This window comes from Capra hircus, chromosome 2, assembly GCF_001704415.2.
Source record: "Capra hircus breed San Clemente chromosome 2, ASM170441v1, whole genome shotgun sequence".
NCBI lineage: Eukaryota > Metazoa > Chordata > Mammalia > Artiodactyla > Bovidae > Capra > Capra hircus.
The window spans coordinates 92,127,739-92,142,460 of record NC_030809.1 but is presented as its reverse complement, the minus strand read 5'-3'; the positions used below and the strand labels follow the sequence as shown (position 1 = coordinate 92,142,460).

At 39.0% G+C, this 14,722-nt stretch overlaps 1 protein-coding gene across 2 annotated transcripts in view; it reads left to right on the top strand.

Moving 5' to 3' along the window:
- The window catches only part of STAM2 (signal transducing adaptor molecule 2), a 51,049-nt gene extending 43,737 nt beyond the window's left edge, over positions 1-7,312 (top strand). For both annotated transcript variants that reach the window (XM_018063083.1, XM_005676127.3), the window contains exons 13-14: positions 2,622-2,791; positions 4,671-7,312. In XM_018063083.1, coding sequence (XP_017918572.1) covers positions 2,622-2,791; positions 4,671-4,902 — 402 coding nt within the window. In that variant the 3' untranslated portion in view covers positions 4,903-7,312. The remainder of the gene's footprint in view (positions 1-2,621; positions 2,792-4,670) is intronic.

Genomic DNA, 14,722 nt, shown 5'->3' with positions numbered 1-14,722 from the left:
TAAAGCGTAGTATTAAAATTTCTGTGGTCCATGAATAACATTATAAAATCCATCTTCGTCAGAAAAATGTTGGATAAACAGTTAAGTGTTCACCAGGACAATTAGACACTCATATTTCACAAATATATTTTAGTTCATTTATAACATAATGAAGAGACCATTAAATACATGAGGGGAGTTCTGTTCTTCAGAAGGTTTTGTAAATATAAATCCTTTGATTTAGGACAGAGCCTGGAATGTCAGGAATCTTCCAGATGAGGTACTGATGCTGTTCCTGTTGCTCAGCAAGCAAAATCTAACATTTATTTTAAATTTCTGTTACGATTTCTTTAACTTCTATGATTATTAAAAAGGCCTAAAGAACGTATTTTGTTCCCAGATCATGCTTTATATTTTCTCAGATGTGCTTACACTGTTAAAAACCCACACAGGATGAGGATATGATGCAGGTCTGTACATGCAGGCTCCATGAGCCTTTCATGAACATCTTTTCCAGGGCTTTTTACACCTTTTCTGTGCTTCCCAGCTGAAGTGAATATTATATTTCTCTGTATCCAGTATTCTGAAGCCTTTTTCAAATTTCAGCCAGTTAGCAGTTGATTTCAGAATGAGGTTGGATGAACAAATTTCATGTTAATGTATGAAAACTGGTATGTAAAGGAGTGTGTGAAGGAGACACCAAGGAGAAACAGAATGTGGATGCATAATCTAGGTGACTTGACACAACATAATTGTTAAGTAAAAAAAGAATAGTTACTATGGTAACTGTCACATCAGACAAGATGCATTTATCAAATATGCTGTTCCCCGAACTTCTGAAAACGATGAGAGTCATTACATGTGAGGGTAGAAAGGACTTCTGGATGCAAAAGACAGCTGGAGTTTATTCAGTATTGCTTCTGTTTATCTGCTGCTGCTGTGAACATGAAACAAAATAAAAAGTCTGTGCCATTATGTTACAGGACTAGATGTTGTATTTACTCCTTTGTGTGTCTGAAAAGGGTTACTTGTCCTTCCTGTGTCAGATTTTTATGTTTAGTTGCATACTGTTTACAATCCATGTTTCGCTAAGCACAGCTTATTCCTTTAAAAAGTTAGCATTCTGTCTAGTTTGATTCTTCATAGAATGTTATCTATACTATTCACGCATGATAACATTTGAAATATTTAAAGTTCCTATTCTAATTTGAAAAAGAAAAGTTCATACTAGAAAAAGTTAGAGTAACACACCATTAGCTGCATCTGTGAAGGCCATTCAGGAATCGTAATGTGCAGAAGAGGTCCACTCCCACCATCTTAGCCTGCTGTCGATGGGCTGTGTGTGTCTGCTAAGGAGGTAGTATGATTTTTTTTTCCTTTTAAAATTTTTGGCTGCACTGCACAGCTTAGTTCCCCAACCAAGTGTCAGACACATGCCTTCAGCAATGAAAATATGGAGTCCTAACCACTGGAAAGAAAGTGAAAGTCACTCAGTTGTGTCCAACTCTTTACAACCCCATGGACTATACAGTCCATGGAATTCTCCAGGCCAGAATACTGGAGTGGGTAACTTTTCCCTTCTCCAGGGGATCTTCCCAACCCAGGGATCAAACCCAGGTCTCCCACATTGCAGGTGGATACTTCACCAGCTGAGCCACCAGGGAAGCCCAAGAATACTGGAGTGGGTAGCCTATCCCTTCTCCAGCAGATCTTCCTGACCCAGGAATTGGACTGGGGTCTCCTGCATTGCAGGCAGATTCTTTACTAACTGGCTCTCAGGGAAGCCCCCTAACCATTGGACTGCCAGGGAATTCCCATGATTATAGTTGTCAATGTAGTAACTGATCTGGCATTTCTAGAATTCTAAATTTTCATGTTTTTGGTCTTTGCTTTAAAAATGGCTTGGTTTAAAACTGGTGTGATGATAGTTACTGTATGATACTTGTTAAACATGCAAGTATTTTGAATGTTATATTTTGTTAGCAGGTTGTAGATCCTGTCCTGAAAGAGATGTTACCCTAGAAATTAAGTAGGGCACACATACATATAAATATCCAAAGAGACTTAGACCATGTTGCTAGTTCTTAAGGGCATATCTCCTTTACCCAGAATTCTTCTCTCCTTTTGTCCTATCTGTCCTGCAGGAAGGATGAAGGAGGCATTGCCAGAGAGGGCCTGCCTTGATACCACTTATCCTTCAACTTAAAGTTTCATTCTTAAGAAGTTGAATAAGGCACCCTGAGATAGGGGTGAAGAAGGTCATCTCTGTCATGGTGACTTGAAGTGATACTGTGCTGACTTGAAGGGAGTATATAGTCCTCTGTGGCTCAACAGCAAGACATGTTACCTAGTAATAGACAGCCTAGATGAATTCCAACCTGCTGCTTAAAAATACACCCTCCCTTCCTTTCATCCCACTGCAAAATAAAAGAATGAGCAAGTAAATCATAAACTTCCATGGATTTGGCACTGTGATGTGGAAGTGCTCCACATTTTATACCAGGGTGGACAGATTGGTGAAATCAGATTGCTCTCCAAAGAACTATAACATTTTATTTCATTTAAGTCTTTTAAAGTTTTAATGTATTGCTAGGCAGTAGTTTGGGAAATCAGTGAGTCAACCTTTTCTCCTTGGTTAACAGACATACCCAGTTCAACCACATGGTGGAAACTATATGGGTCAAAGTATTCACCAAGTCACTGTTGCCCAAAGCTACAGCCTAGGACCAGATCAGATTGGTCCACTGAGATCTCTGCCTCCAACTGTGAATTCCTCAGTGACAACACAGCCTGCTCAAACTCCGTACTTAAGGTAAGTTTTTGGGAACTATGTTAATTTTGTAATTATATACATTAAATTTTCACAGATGTTCAGAATGAGCATAATTAGACCCTTTTCTTTATAATAATAGTGCCCTCTTTTGCTGTTGAGATGAAGTTTTAGAAGTGCTCATTCAAGATCCCATGAGATAGGAATGGTGCTATCTTAGCTTTGCTACCCATACCGAGATGGTGCCCAGACATGGATTATAGTCTGGGTCCCTGGGAAAAAATACAGCTAACTTGGAAAAGGAAATGGCAAGCCACTCCAGTACTCTTGCCTGGAAAATCCCACGGATGGAGGAGGCTGGTAATCTACAGTCCATGGGGCCGCAAAGAGTCGGACATGACTGAGCGACTTCACTTTCACTGTCACTTCCCTTATAGAAGCCAAGCCAATGATATACTTAACACGATGCTATAATTAGTAGTCTCAGTGAAGACAGAAGTCGCAACCCACTCCAGTGTTCTGCCTAGGAAATCCCATGGACAGAGGAGCCTGGCGGGCTACAGTCCATGGGGTCGCAAAAGAGTCGACATGACCGAGTGACTGAACAACAGCAAAGTAGTCTCAGACATATTTTAGGATGTGTATTCTTAAAAAGCAAAACCCTTTGCTGTTTTGACTCTTAAAAGAAGTATGTTTCAGCTGTGGAATTTATCTGATTTTTTTTATACTCTTCACTTCTATTCTGAAAACCATGTTTGAATCTTGCCTTCTGTTAACTTTGCTTAACAACCCAAAATGTCTATTTAGTACAGTCATATGTAATGATCTTGAAAGTCTCTTCCCATTCTTAAATTCCATGAGTATAAATTTTAGATATTATCTGGTAATTAAATAAATCTGTTCATACTGGTATTTAACTCAGTTAAAATGTAAAAATTTTGTTATCCTAAGTGACATTAGGAATTACAGAGAGAAAAACTATAGAGGAGTATAGACATTAATCTTCCTTGTATTGAAGCAGTATATTTGGTGCAGTTAAAAATTATAGCCACTGGGGAAGCCCCTTTTAAAAGTTACGCTGTGTTGGGACTTCACTGTGGTCCAGTGGTTGAGAGTCCGCCTTCCAGTGCAGGTGGCATGAGTTCGATCCCTGGTTCGGGAACTAAGATCCCACATGCCGCGGGGCAGCTTAGCCCGTGTGCCACAGCTAAGGCTTGATGGAGCCAAATAGGTGAATAAATAAAAAATAAAAGCTACACTATAGTAATTATAGGAACAAATAGATGTCCTGCAGTTTGGTGTGATTTTCAGCCTAGTAGGGATTTGGAATTTTTTTGTTTTGTTTTTGCATAGTGTTAATATAGTCTGTTGAGGGTAGACTCAGGTCCTGTGTGGATTCCACATTCTCCCTGCTTGTATTATTTTTATGTTGGGATTCAGGTTAAGCTACCAGGGGCAGCTTGGAAAGGGCGCTACAGAGGAAAGTGTAAAGGGTGGGTAAGGAAACACCGTCTCCGCTGTGCTGACTGAGAGAAAGGGGACGGGAGAACAGGCCAAGGGCGTGCTTGAGCTGGGGTTCTGTTCTCACCACAGCTGGTCAAGGACACCAGGGGCCGAAGCAATCTGCGTCTCCTCGGAAGATTTCCAAATGTTTTCCGTGAGAGATTTGGGGGAAAACTAAATTAGATAGACCTTATAATCCTATATTTTGTTTCACTTGGAGTACTTCCTTCTTCCCAAATATGATAATTACATTACCAGTGTTGGATAGCTGGAGTGGTTAAATCCTAATCAGAGTAGTAGAGCTATATAAACTTAGAAATACGGAAGACATTTTTATTTTGTCACAGTGATTGATCTCCGACTGTAACGCAGACAATGCAAAGTAAATATGGTTTTCTTTTTAAAATTTTGTTTGCAGCACTGGACAAGACACTGTTTCCAATCCTACTTACATGAACCAGAACTCTAACCTTCAATCAGCTCCTGGTGCAGCTGTTTACACACAACAGATGGGGATGTCTGTGGATATGTCATCTTACCAGAACACTACTTCCAACTTGCCGCAGTTGGCAGGCTTTCCGGTGGCAGTTCCAGCTCATTCAGTTGCACAGCAGCAAACAAATTACCATCAACAGCAGCCTCTCCTTTAAAATCAAACCAAGCATTTTCTTGAAAGCCTTCATAAGTGTACTGCTCAACCCTTGTGATTATAATCTGAAAATATTAACAGAAGGAAAAAAAATTCTTCTCAACTGAAAAGACCCATGAATAAATAAAGCACAAAAACCTGTCTTATTTTATTATGCTATAAAAAGTTCTTTTCAAGTTCCAGCTTGTTTGAAGTCAGACTTTTGATCAGAGGCAGCTTCAGGTTGCTTCCAGCTAGTTTTTTCTTACTTTCAAATCTCTCTACACAAATCTGGACAAACAAATAAGTAGCCTTATGACACTAAACAACAAGAGATAGGAGTGCAGGAGTGTAAAAGGAAAGCACCATTTACCCCTAAATTGTCATGGTAATTGGGAAAGCACTGAAACCTTTAAGTACTTTTTGTCTGCCTTTTTTTTTTTTTTTTTTCAGTTTCCCACATACCATTGTTTAAATAGGCGAACGTGTTTTTGTGCAAGCATTTAGCTTCCCTGCATATTTCCTTTGTTTCCTTAAATTGCAGTTGTGTTTGCATTACTGTCAGTTTGCTCTCAGTGATGTGTTGAGTAATAATTAGCATAGAATTGTCTACAGAAGGAAGAGCGCTTTGGGAGGAACAGAAATGTTTTCTGTTATTATTAGTGAAGACCATGTGAATGCAGATGTGTGTTAAAGTGTTTAGCCAGTTCTCCAATCATGCCAACAGTGGGTTGAGGAATGCCCCATGAAACATTTCCATTCGCTGGAAAAAAAATAAAAACATTTTTTCCTACAAGGGTCCTTAGCATTTGGAATTGCCACTTAACCTTTTCAGGTGGTTTTGGCCAGCATCTAATGAAGATGTAAGGTCCGTTTGGGTGGTTTTTTTTGATTGGTCAGTTGGTTTTGTTTCTCTGCAGCATGGTGTGCAGAGACACTGCATTTCCTTTTTCCAGACTCTGTGAATTTGAGCTACGAGACATTCCTAATAACTTGATGCAGTGTATACCGGGCATGAATGATGTGTGTTTTTACTGATGTGTTGTTTTTTTAAAAGGTGATTTGAAAGATTGTTGACGATTTTGGCCATTGCTTTCAGAAGTAATCTTGAGCTTGTGGAATAATAACAGGCAGTGGATTTATAGGGAAGCCATCAAGACCGTTTTCCTGAAGCCTATGTTCTAGGTGAGTTTGAAATGCTAATATATTCCATTTACTTGGGAATTAGGTAGTAAACCAATAGGGATTGTTTTCTTTCCTAAGAATTTGCACCACTACTGCATCATCTGCCAACTTTTTAGATAGCACAAAATGTGAATACATATGCTCACAGATTGTTGGTATTTCGACTGGGAGAAACAGTGGGTAAAAGTGAAGTTTTTAAAAATTTAACTCGCAGGAATTCCCTCGCTCTCGATTGGTTATGACTTGGCGCTGTTACCGCTGGGGTCCATATTCAAACCAAGATCCTGCAAGCTGCAAAAATAAATAAACTTGCATGGAAGCAAGATTTCTATATTGTTTTTTAAAGAAAGCCCTTAATCTTTATACTAAGAATCCATTTGAAGATAGTGCTCTGGAAATAATTTGTCATTTCTGTATTTATAGAAATTCCATTATAAATATGTTCCTTTTTCAAAGAAACTATATTCTGGAAAAAAACAGTCTTCTGTATACTACTTGGTCTACATTTAAAGGGAAAAACAAGCAGAATTTGAAAAACCCAATTTCTGTCATTGTCTTATTTCAGATATAAGTAACTGGAAAGAAACTTTTAACTGTTCATATCTGTTTTCTGTTTTTATCCAGTATTTTCCTTCTATGTGAATTTAGTTATGTACTTGTAAAAAATTCTAAAATAGCACCTTACTTTTTTGGAAATCAATCTTCTATAAAGAAAACAAAACAGAAAAACATTTACAAAACCTCTTGATAATAATTAACATTTGCATAATATATGAAAAATCTTACATTTTTCCCCAAAACAATATTTAATAAACAGTTACTTTAATGTTTGTGTAAATAATTTATGTATAATTGTGATCTGAGTTGTAAAACCTTGATTCTGTGTAAGTCTTTGAATTACAATAAATACTGCACACCCACTAATTTGGGTTCTGCCATTTTTAAGTTCAACTAATGTAGTTTTGAAATGATATAACATGAAACGTGTATATAGTGTATATTGGCATTTATCTGTGAAATTTTATATATCTGGAAGTTTCTTCTCCCTTTTAAATTAAAAATAATTTTATTTTTGCCATACTGTAGTGAATTTTGTGTTACAGGTTGTTGATAGTATAAAAATGTTATTAAATCTGTGTACTGAGATGATATTTTTGGTGTTAATAAGAAAAACAGGGTTATTTTTCTTTCTTTTCATGATCTTATGGATGTGTTTAAGACCTGTTTATAATTAAATGTTTTCTGCCAAAGGAATTGTCTAATATCAGATTTCTACATTAGGTTCATACTCATTATTTTATATAAAAAATAAAAATAACTTCTACTTTTTCATATGGAGATACATTAGAAAGAATTCCTGACAATTTATAATACAATTTTCACTAATGTAGGAAAAATCTACCCTAGATTTTAAACTATATGAAGTGAGGAATAGTCTTACACTTTGAAAAATATATGATGTACCAACATTGTCTTGTAATTAAGTAACTTGTTTATAAAATTACCTGAACATTAAATAATTATAATACTTACCAATTAACAATTGATACCTGACTACATAACAGATATCACTGTATATTTTGAAGACAGTTATAAAGTTTCACCATCCAAATTTTTTAAAAATTGATTTTAGCTGTTAAAAATTATGGTTTAGGAATTTTAAAAGAAGGTTCTTCTTAGTAAAAATTGTGCCAAGGCCCCTGACTTCTGGGAGAGCATTTATTGTCATTTTGATGAGAAAGCTGAAGTTATTTTCATAAGTAATAAATTATAAATACTATAGCACCAATCTGTCATGCTTTGTTTCTGTCAAAAGGCATTTTTCTTATTTATGTACATCAGTTTTAGTAAGTAGAGGACTCAGTCCTAGGGATTTGATTTAGTTTTTTTTGAAGATTAAATATTTATTTTTTAAATAAAATTCTCCACAGAAGATTGTTTCTAATCTTACCAAGCCAAATTTAAATTTGCATCTTGAAAAAACCTTACTGTGTCAAAAAGAGAAATTAGGTTGCTTACATAGAGTAGTGGGATGACTGAAAGTAAAGTCGCGTTGCTCAGTCGTGTCTGACTCTTTGTGACCCCAGGGATTGTAGCCTACCAGGCTCCTCCGTCCACGGGGTTTTCCAGGCAAGAATACTGGAGTGGTTTGCCATTTCTTTCTCCAGGGGATCTTCCCAACCCAGGGATCGAACCCAGGTCTCCCACATTGTAGGCAAACGCTTTACTGTCTGAGCCACCATGGAAGTTCCCACGTAGCTCAGTTGGTAAAGTATCTGCCTGCAATGCGGGAGACCTGGGTTCAGTTTCTGGGTCAGGAAGTTCCCCTTGGAATAAATGTCCTCCCGAAATTCATGCTCCCCTAGAATGTCAGAATGTGAACTCATCTGGAAAAAATCAGCAGATATAATTAGTTAAGGATCTCAAGGTGAGATCATTCTGGATTTAGGGTGGGCTCTAAATCACATGACATGCCCTTATGAGAAGAGAAGACACAGAGACACAGCTAGCAAGTTGTGAAGATGGAGGCAGAGATGAGAATTAATCTACCACAAGTCAAGGACTGCCTGGGGCCACCAGAACAGGAGGAAGCAAGGACAGATTCTTCCCTAAGAGACTTCAGAAGGAACATGGCCCTTGATTTCAAATTTCTAGCTTCTAAAACTCACAAGAAATCAATGCTTTAAGCCACTCTGAGGGACTTTGTTATGGCAGCACTCGGAAACTAATGAACTTGGATAAAAGTCTATGGTGAAATCGGAATACCGGGCATTCCAACTTTTATAAGACTGGTTAAAATTGTCACAAGAGTTCTGAGACAAATAAGTCCAGCTGCTAGACTTTTATTATCTTTTTCAAACTGTAATGAGATTGTATGTATAAATGAAGCTAAGACCCCTGATAATCCCATTTTTAGTGATTAAAAAAATCTGCATTTCAATAATTGATTTCTTTCTGCCAGAGCTTATGCAATTACTATTCGCTCTTCTAGTGGGTATTGAACAAAAGGAGAAATGTTCAAGGCAAGCAGAGGGACAGAAGAAACCAGAAAACTGGGTATCCTCCAGAAAGGCTACTGAAGAATTATGTTCTTATTATATACCATAAAATAAAGGAAAATTTCTAATACTTTTACAGCAGGTCAATGACCTCTACTAATTATATGTAGTCTAGGGAGCCTGTCTTTAAAAAAATTGAAGTGAAATCATGTAACATAAAATTAGCCATTTTGAAATGAACAGTGGCATTTTAGTACCATTTACCATGTCCCCAAATTAGTCTTTTTGTTGTCTTTTTTTTCCGTTTAGCATAAAGTTGTTGAGGTACATCTCCACATATAACATAGTAAATGATGTTCATATACCACAGGTTTATTTATCCATTCATCTGTTGATGGGTACTTGGACTGTTTCCACCTTTTTGCTATTGTGAATAGTGTTGCTATGAATGTGTGTGTACATGTTATTTGAATACCAATTTCCAGTTCTTTTGTATCTATATATTAGGGAGAAACTACTGGGTCATATGGTAATTTTATATTTAATATTATGAGGAACTGTCAGACTTTCCTGCTGCCACCAACAACGCTTGAGGGTTCTGACTGATTTCTCTACATTCTCACCAATGCTTATTTCCTATTTTTAAAAATTATAGTCATTCTGATGGATGTGAAGTGGTGCCTCATTGTGGTTTCTATTTGTGTTTCCCTAATGGGTATTGAGCATCTTTTCATGTGCTTGGCCACTGTGTATCTTTTTTGGAAAAATATCTGTGAGCCTTCTGCTCATTTTTTAAATTGGATTTTTCTCATTGAGTTGTAAGAGTGCTTGATAGATGATGGATACTAGACACATGGATCTCGTTTCTTCCATTCTGTAGGTGGTCTTTTTATTTTCTTGATGATGATCTTTGATGCACAAAAGGTTTTAATTTTGATGGGAGTCCATTTTATTTTACAATTTCTTTTGTTGCTTGTGCTTTTGATGTCATATCTAAGAGTTCATTACTAAATCCAAGGTCATGAAGATTTTCTCCTGTTCTAAGTGTTTTATGGTTTTAGCTCTTGAAAGTAGGTCATTGATCCATTTTGATTTAATTTTTGTGCATAGTGTGAGGTAGGACTCCAACTTCTTTCTTTTGCATATGGGCATCCAGTTGTCCCAACACCATTTGTTGAAGAGACAGCTCTTTCACCAGCTACTTTTTGACACTGCTATTGCATAAGCTAATGGTAGTCAGTTCTAGAACCTAAGTCCTCTAGCTGCAGTGCATCAACTGCATAGCTGTGTAGTCTGCAGTTCTAAGAGGTGACAGCCTTGTCCTCTTCTGGTCACTTCTGTCACATACCTAGAAGGGGAGTCAGTGCTAGCTTGTCAGGATATTGTTCCTGGTGGTCAACAGATTAGCCCATGAACAGATATGCTGGGTGTCAATGTAGAGATTTGCCTTTAGCTATCATGTAAGTTTTTTTCTTCCAAGTAACTTCGGACAAGCGTTGTAAAAAGTACACTATCTAAATTTTAAAAATGGGATCTAGAACCCAAGACAAAAGTAGGTTTTAGCATTTCTTTCCTAGGAAACCCTTCCCCAGAGATTTTCACCTACATGTCTGGTCAGTACTGTGTCAAGAGGCTACCCTTAACAGCAAGTGAGTCTGGGAAAGTGAGTATTTTGCTTTCAGCCTCTATGTAGAGAAGGCAGGGGAGGAGATGACTGGGAATGAATGTAGAGTAGAGTGAGCCATTCTACAGTACCTGACAGAGACAGACCTGTGCATGTGTGTTTACAACCTGGTATTACTATTTGCTTGGTAAGCAGACTCAGACTCAAATCGCTGTGTTGCTGCCCAGTGGTCAGATAAGCTCTCGTTAAGATTCTCTTAAGTATACCATAGTTTTTAGTCAATAAAGGCTAGAATTAGCATAGTTACATCTGACTTGGTCATTAAAACTGGGACTTTTTTTTAACCTTCTCAGAACAAGAAGGTCCTGGAAGTCTATAGAGATGGGGATTAAAATTTTAAGTTGCTCCTGTCATTTCTATTTTGAAACAGATAAAGAAATTACAGGTATATTAACATTCATTAACTAATTCATATAATAACATAGGTGCTATATGCTGGGGATGCCAAGAACTGAATTTCCAAGGTTGCGTTGTGCTTGTGGCTTTGCCGTGCACTAACTGGTTGTATAACATCAGATGTTGCACTTGGACTTGAAAAACTTCTCGTATACCTTGTCTTTGAATTCGCATAACATTTGTTAGGTAGGCAAAGATAATAATCTTCGCAAGGTCACACAGTTACGGGGCCAAAGTTGCGATTATGACCTGGTCTGTCTGAGGCCCACGCCTGTGCCTTTTCCCACTACACTGGTGTGACGGTTACCTAGGAATGATTTGCATATTCAGGCTGTCAGCTAATATAACAGCTTCCTTCCCCACAAGTCACTGAGACAGGTCCCAGAGGGCTCACATGGGGTAAAATGCCTTCAGATGTGAGAGTGCTCCTGTAAGGAACAGCATGCAAGTGGCTGGATCTTTAACGTGTACCTTCTGGTACAGTTAGCTCAGTCACACGGGGGATTATGAGACCAGATCTTGATGCAGATAGACTGGCTCTGAGATCCTGACAGTACTCTGTGTCTTCTGAATAGAAAAGAGTGAAATTCAAGGAATTGCTCTGAGGAAGACAGCAGGTGACAGCTAATTGAGATTGATTTGAAGTAGGAGAACTAGTTCTGAGTTGAAATCTGGGGCCCAGCATCCACACATACAGGTTAGTTTCTCCAAGGACCAAAGCTGCTGAGAAAAAATCATCCAACCTGAGCTTGGAGTCCTGTCACATACTCAGTAAGGGACCAACTTAGGAGTCATGTACTAGTTAGAGTCTATATGACCTCACCCTTGGCAGCCCTTCTGATGTCTTCCACTTTCTCACATACATGCTAGATTTCAACATTAGCTCAAAATTCCTCAGGTGCTAATATTGCGTGTGTGTGTGTGTGTGTGCACGTGTGCCTGTGTTTGGCCCTGTTGTTTTTCTCTGCCTGAAACGCTTTGATCACCTAATAAACTGTCTTTGTGTCAGCCCAAATTTTGATTCTGATTCTGGCTCCTAGACCCTGCTGCCTGCAGGTAGCATCTTATAACTCTGTAATAGTTGACACCTTGCATTGGTATGATCTGTGTGTGATGACAGATCTGTCTTTAGGTCAGATCTACAGCTTGACCCATTCAACATCCAATTTCCAACCATCTTATTAATATTCCTCCATATGGAAATCAGCAAACAAGGTAATAATGTTTGCCTTCCCAGATTCCTTTGTAGCCATGGGTGACCCAATGACATAGGCTTCAGTCAATGAAATATAGGTCAGAGTTCCTTGGGAGGGCTTTCCAGGATGAAAGACAATTTTAAAAGAAACGGCTTTTGGCTCTTCCCTCTTCTGGCTTAGAAGGCAGATGCAATGTCAAGAGATAAAGCAACCATATTGTAACCATGAGGAATAAAGTTATGAAGGCTCAGAAAAGGTTAAAGATGCCTGATTCTTTGTTTGCACCTTTGAGAGATACACCAGTTCTAAACTATCTTCCTCTGGACTTCCTGTTGGGCGGGGTGGGGGGGGGCGGCGGAATCTGTCATTACCCCTGTTTGTCTAGGTTTCTGTTAGTAGGGTTTCTATTTGTATCTGAAAATATTCTTACCTTCACTAGATCTACAAAATCTTTCAGAACTTGGAGTTCTGTTTTACTCATTGGTGTATTCACAGGGCCTAGCAGAGGCATATAAGATATTTTTGGAATGAAGAATAAAAATTGATTTAGCAGAGAGCTGCATAGCACCTCACAGTGCCTGGCATTCAAAAAATATGAGTTTTCTTTATCCATTTTTTTATCCTTGTACTTGTTTATTGTAATTATTCCACTTTAACATGTATGAAATCAGGATGCATTTTATTTTACAGTGGATGGGTATGTATTGTAGGACTTAATTTTCTTCCCTTAAAGCTATTCTAACAGTGATGCATCTTAAACTCCAGATTATCTTAGAATCCAGGGACTGCTAAGTCACTTCAGTCGTGTCCAACTCTGTGCGACCCCACCAGGCTCCCTCGTCCCTGGGATTCTCCAGGCAAGAACACTGGAGTGAGTTGCCATTTCCTTCTCCAGTGCATGAAAGTGAAAAGTGAAAGTGAAGTTGCTCAGTCATGTCCAACTCTTAGCGACCCCAAGGACTGCAGCCTACCAGGCTCCTCCATCCATGGGATTTTCCAGACAAGAGTACTGGAGTGGGGTGCCATTGCCTTCTCCAACCCAGGGACTATTCCATTTTAACTAGCAAGAGACAAAGGGCCCTGTCATTGTCAATATGGTCAGTAGCTCTTATAAAAAATCTTAGTGTCTCCAGTGCTCAGCAAATAATATTCATGGATGCCTTCCAGGACAGCATGTTCATTTCTCTACATTGAGCCCAGGGGTTGCAGCAGAGCAGAAGCCCAGTGAATATTTCCTTATGACTCATGGCAGGCAACAGTACATCACAGACCTTGCTATGGACTGGAGAAGGAGTGAGTGGTTATGCAGAACAATAAATAAAGGAGTCACCTAGAAGATGGAAAGGTCCTGTTTGGATTTCCCTGGTGGTCGAATGGTTTTGCATCCACCTTCCAATGCAGGGGAGGTGAATTCAACCCCTAGCCTGGGACCTAAGGTCTCACATGCTGTGAGGCAACTAAGCCCACGTGCTGCAACTGCTGAGCCCGTGTGCCACAATTAGAGAGACGTCTGCACTCCACAGCTAGGAAAAACAAGGAGTGTGCGTGTGGCAACTAACACCTGACGCAGCCAAATATTTCTAAAAAGAAAGGTTATAGATAATCTGAGCAGGTGACATTAACAAGAGACGCAGCACAAGGATATGGAGATTAAGGAAAAAGAAATTCTATGCAATGGTCCTGACAATACTGGATATTCCATTCCAAGTTATCCTTCAGGTGGAGGGTTGTATTGCTGTTTGTAGGTTTTTGCTTTCCCCCTTTCCTGGAAGAGGCTTGTACATATCTGCCCATGCTCTTGACTTCTGGAGTAGTATGTTTCCATGCAGTGATTTTTGTAATGGTTGCATGTCGTGTATTAGCCACTGGGATGTGAGCAGTTGCAACAAATGCCCATATCTAAGCAGAAGCTTAAAGAGGCATCTCAAAATTCCTGTAGCCCTCTGGTTTCTACTCTTTTCAGAGCTAGCACATCTAAGATTGGGGCTGCTGCTTTAGCCTGGACCTGAGAATAGGAAGACAAGCTGAGACAAGCCATCGGCTGGACCAGAAACATGGGATCCATGGTATTGTAATCCACTAAGATTTGGGACTTCCCTGTTGGTCCAGTGGTTAGGAATCCGCCAGTCACTGCAGGAGACACACATTCAATCCCTGGTCTGGGAGGATTCCACACACTTTTGGAGCAACTAAGCCCAGGCACCACAACTACTGAGCCTGCAGTCTAGAGCCAATGAGCCACAACTACTGGAACCCCTGCACCAAGAGCCCGAGCTCCACAGCAAAGATCAGCCCCTACTCGCTGCAACTGGAGAAAGGCCACGCACAGCAACAGAGACCCAGCGCAGCTAAAGAGTAATAGATGTGTTACTGAAGCAAAGA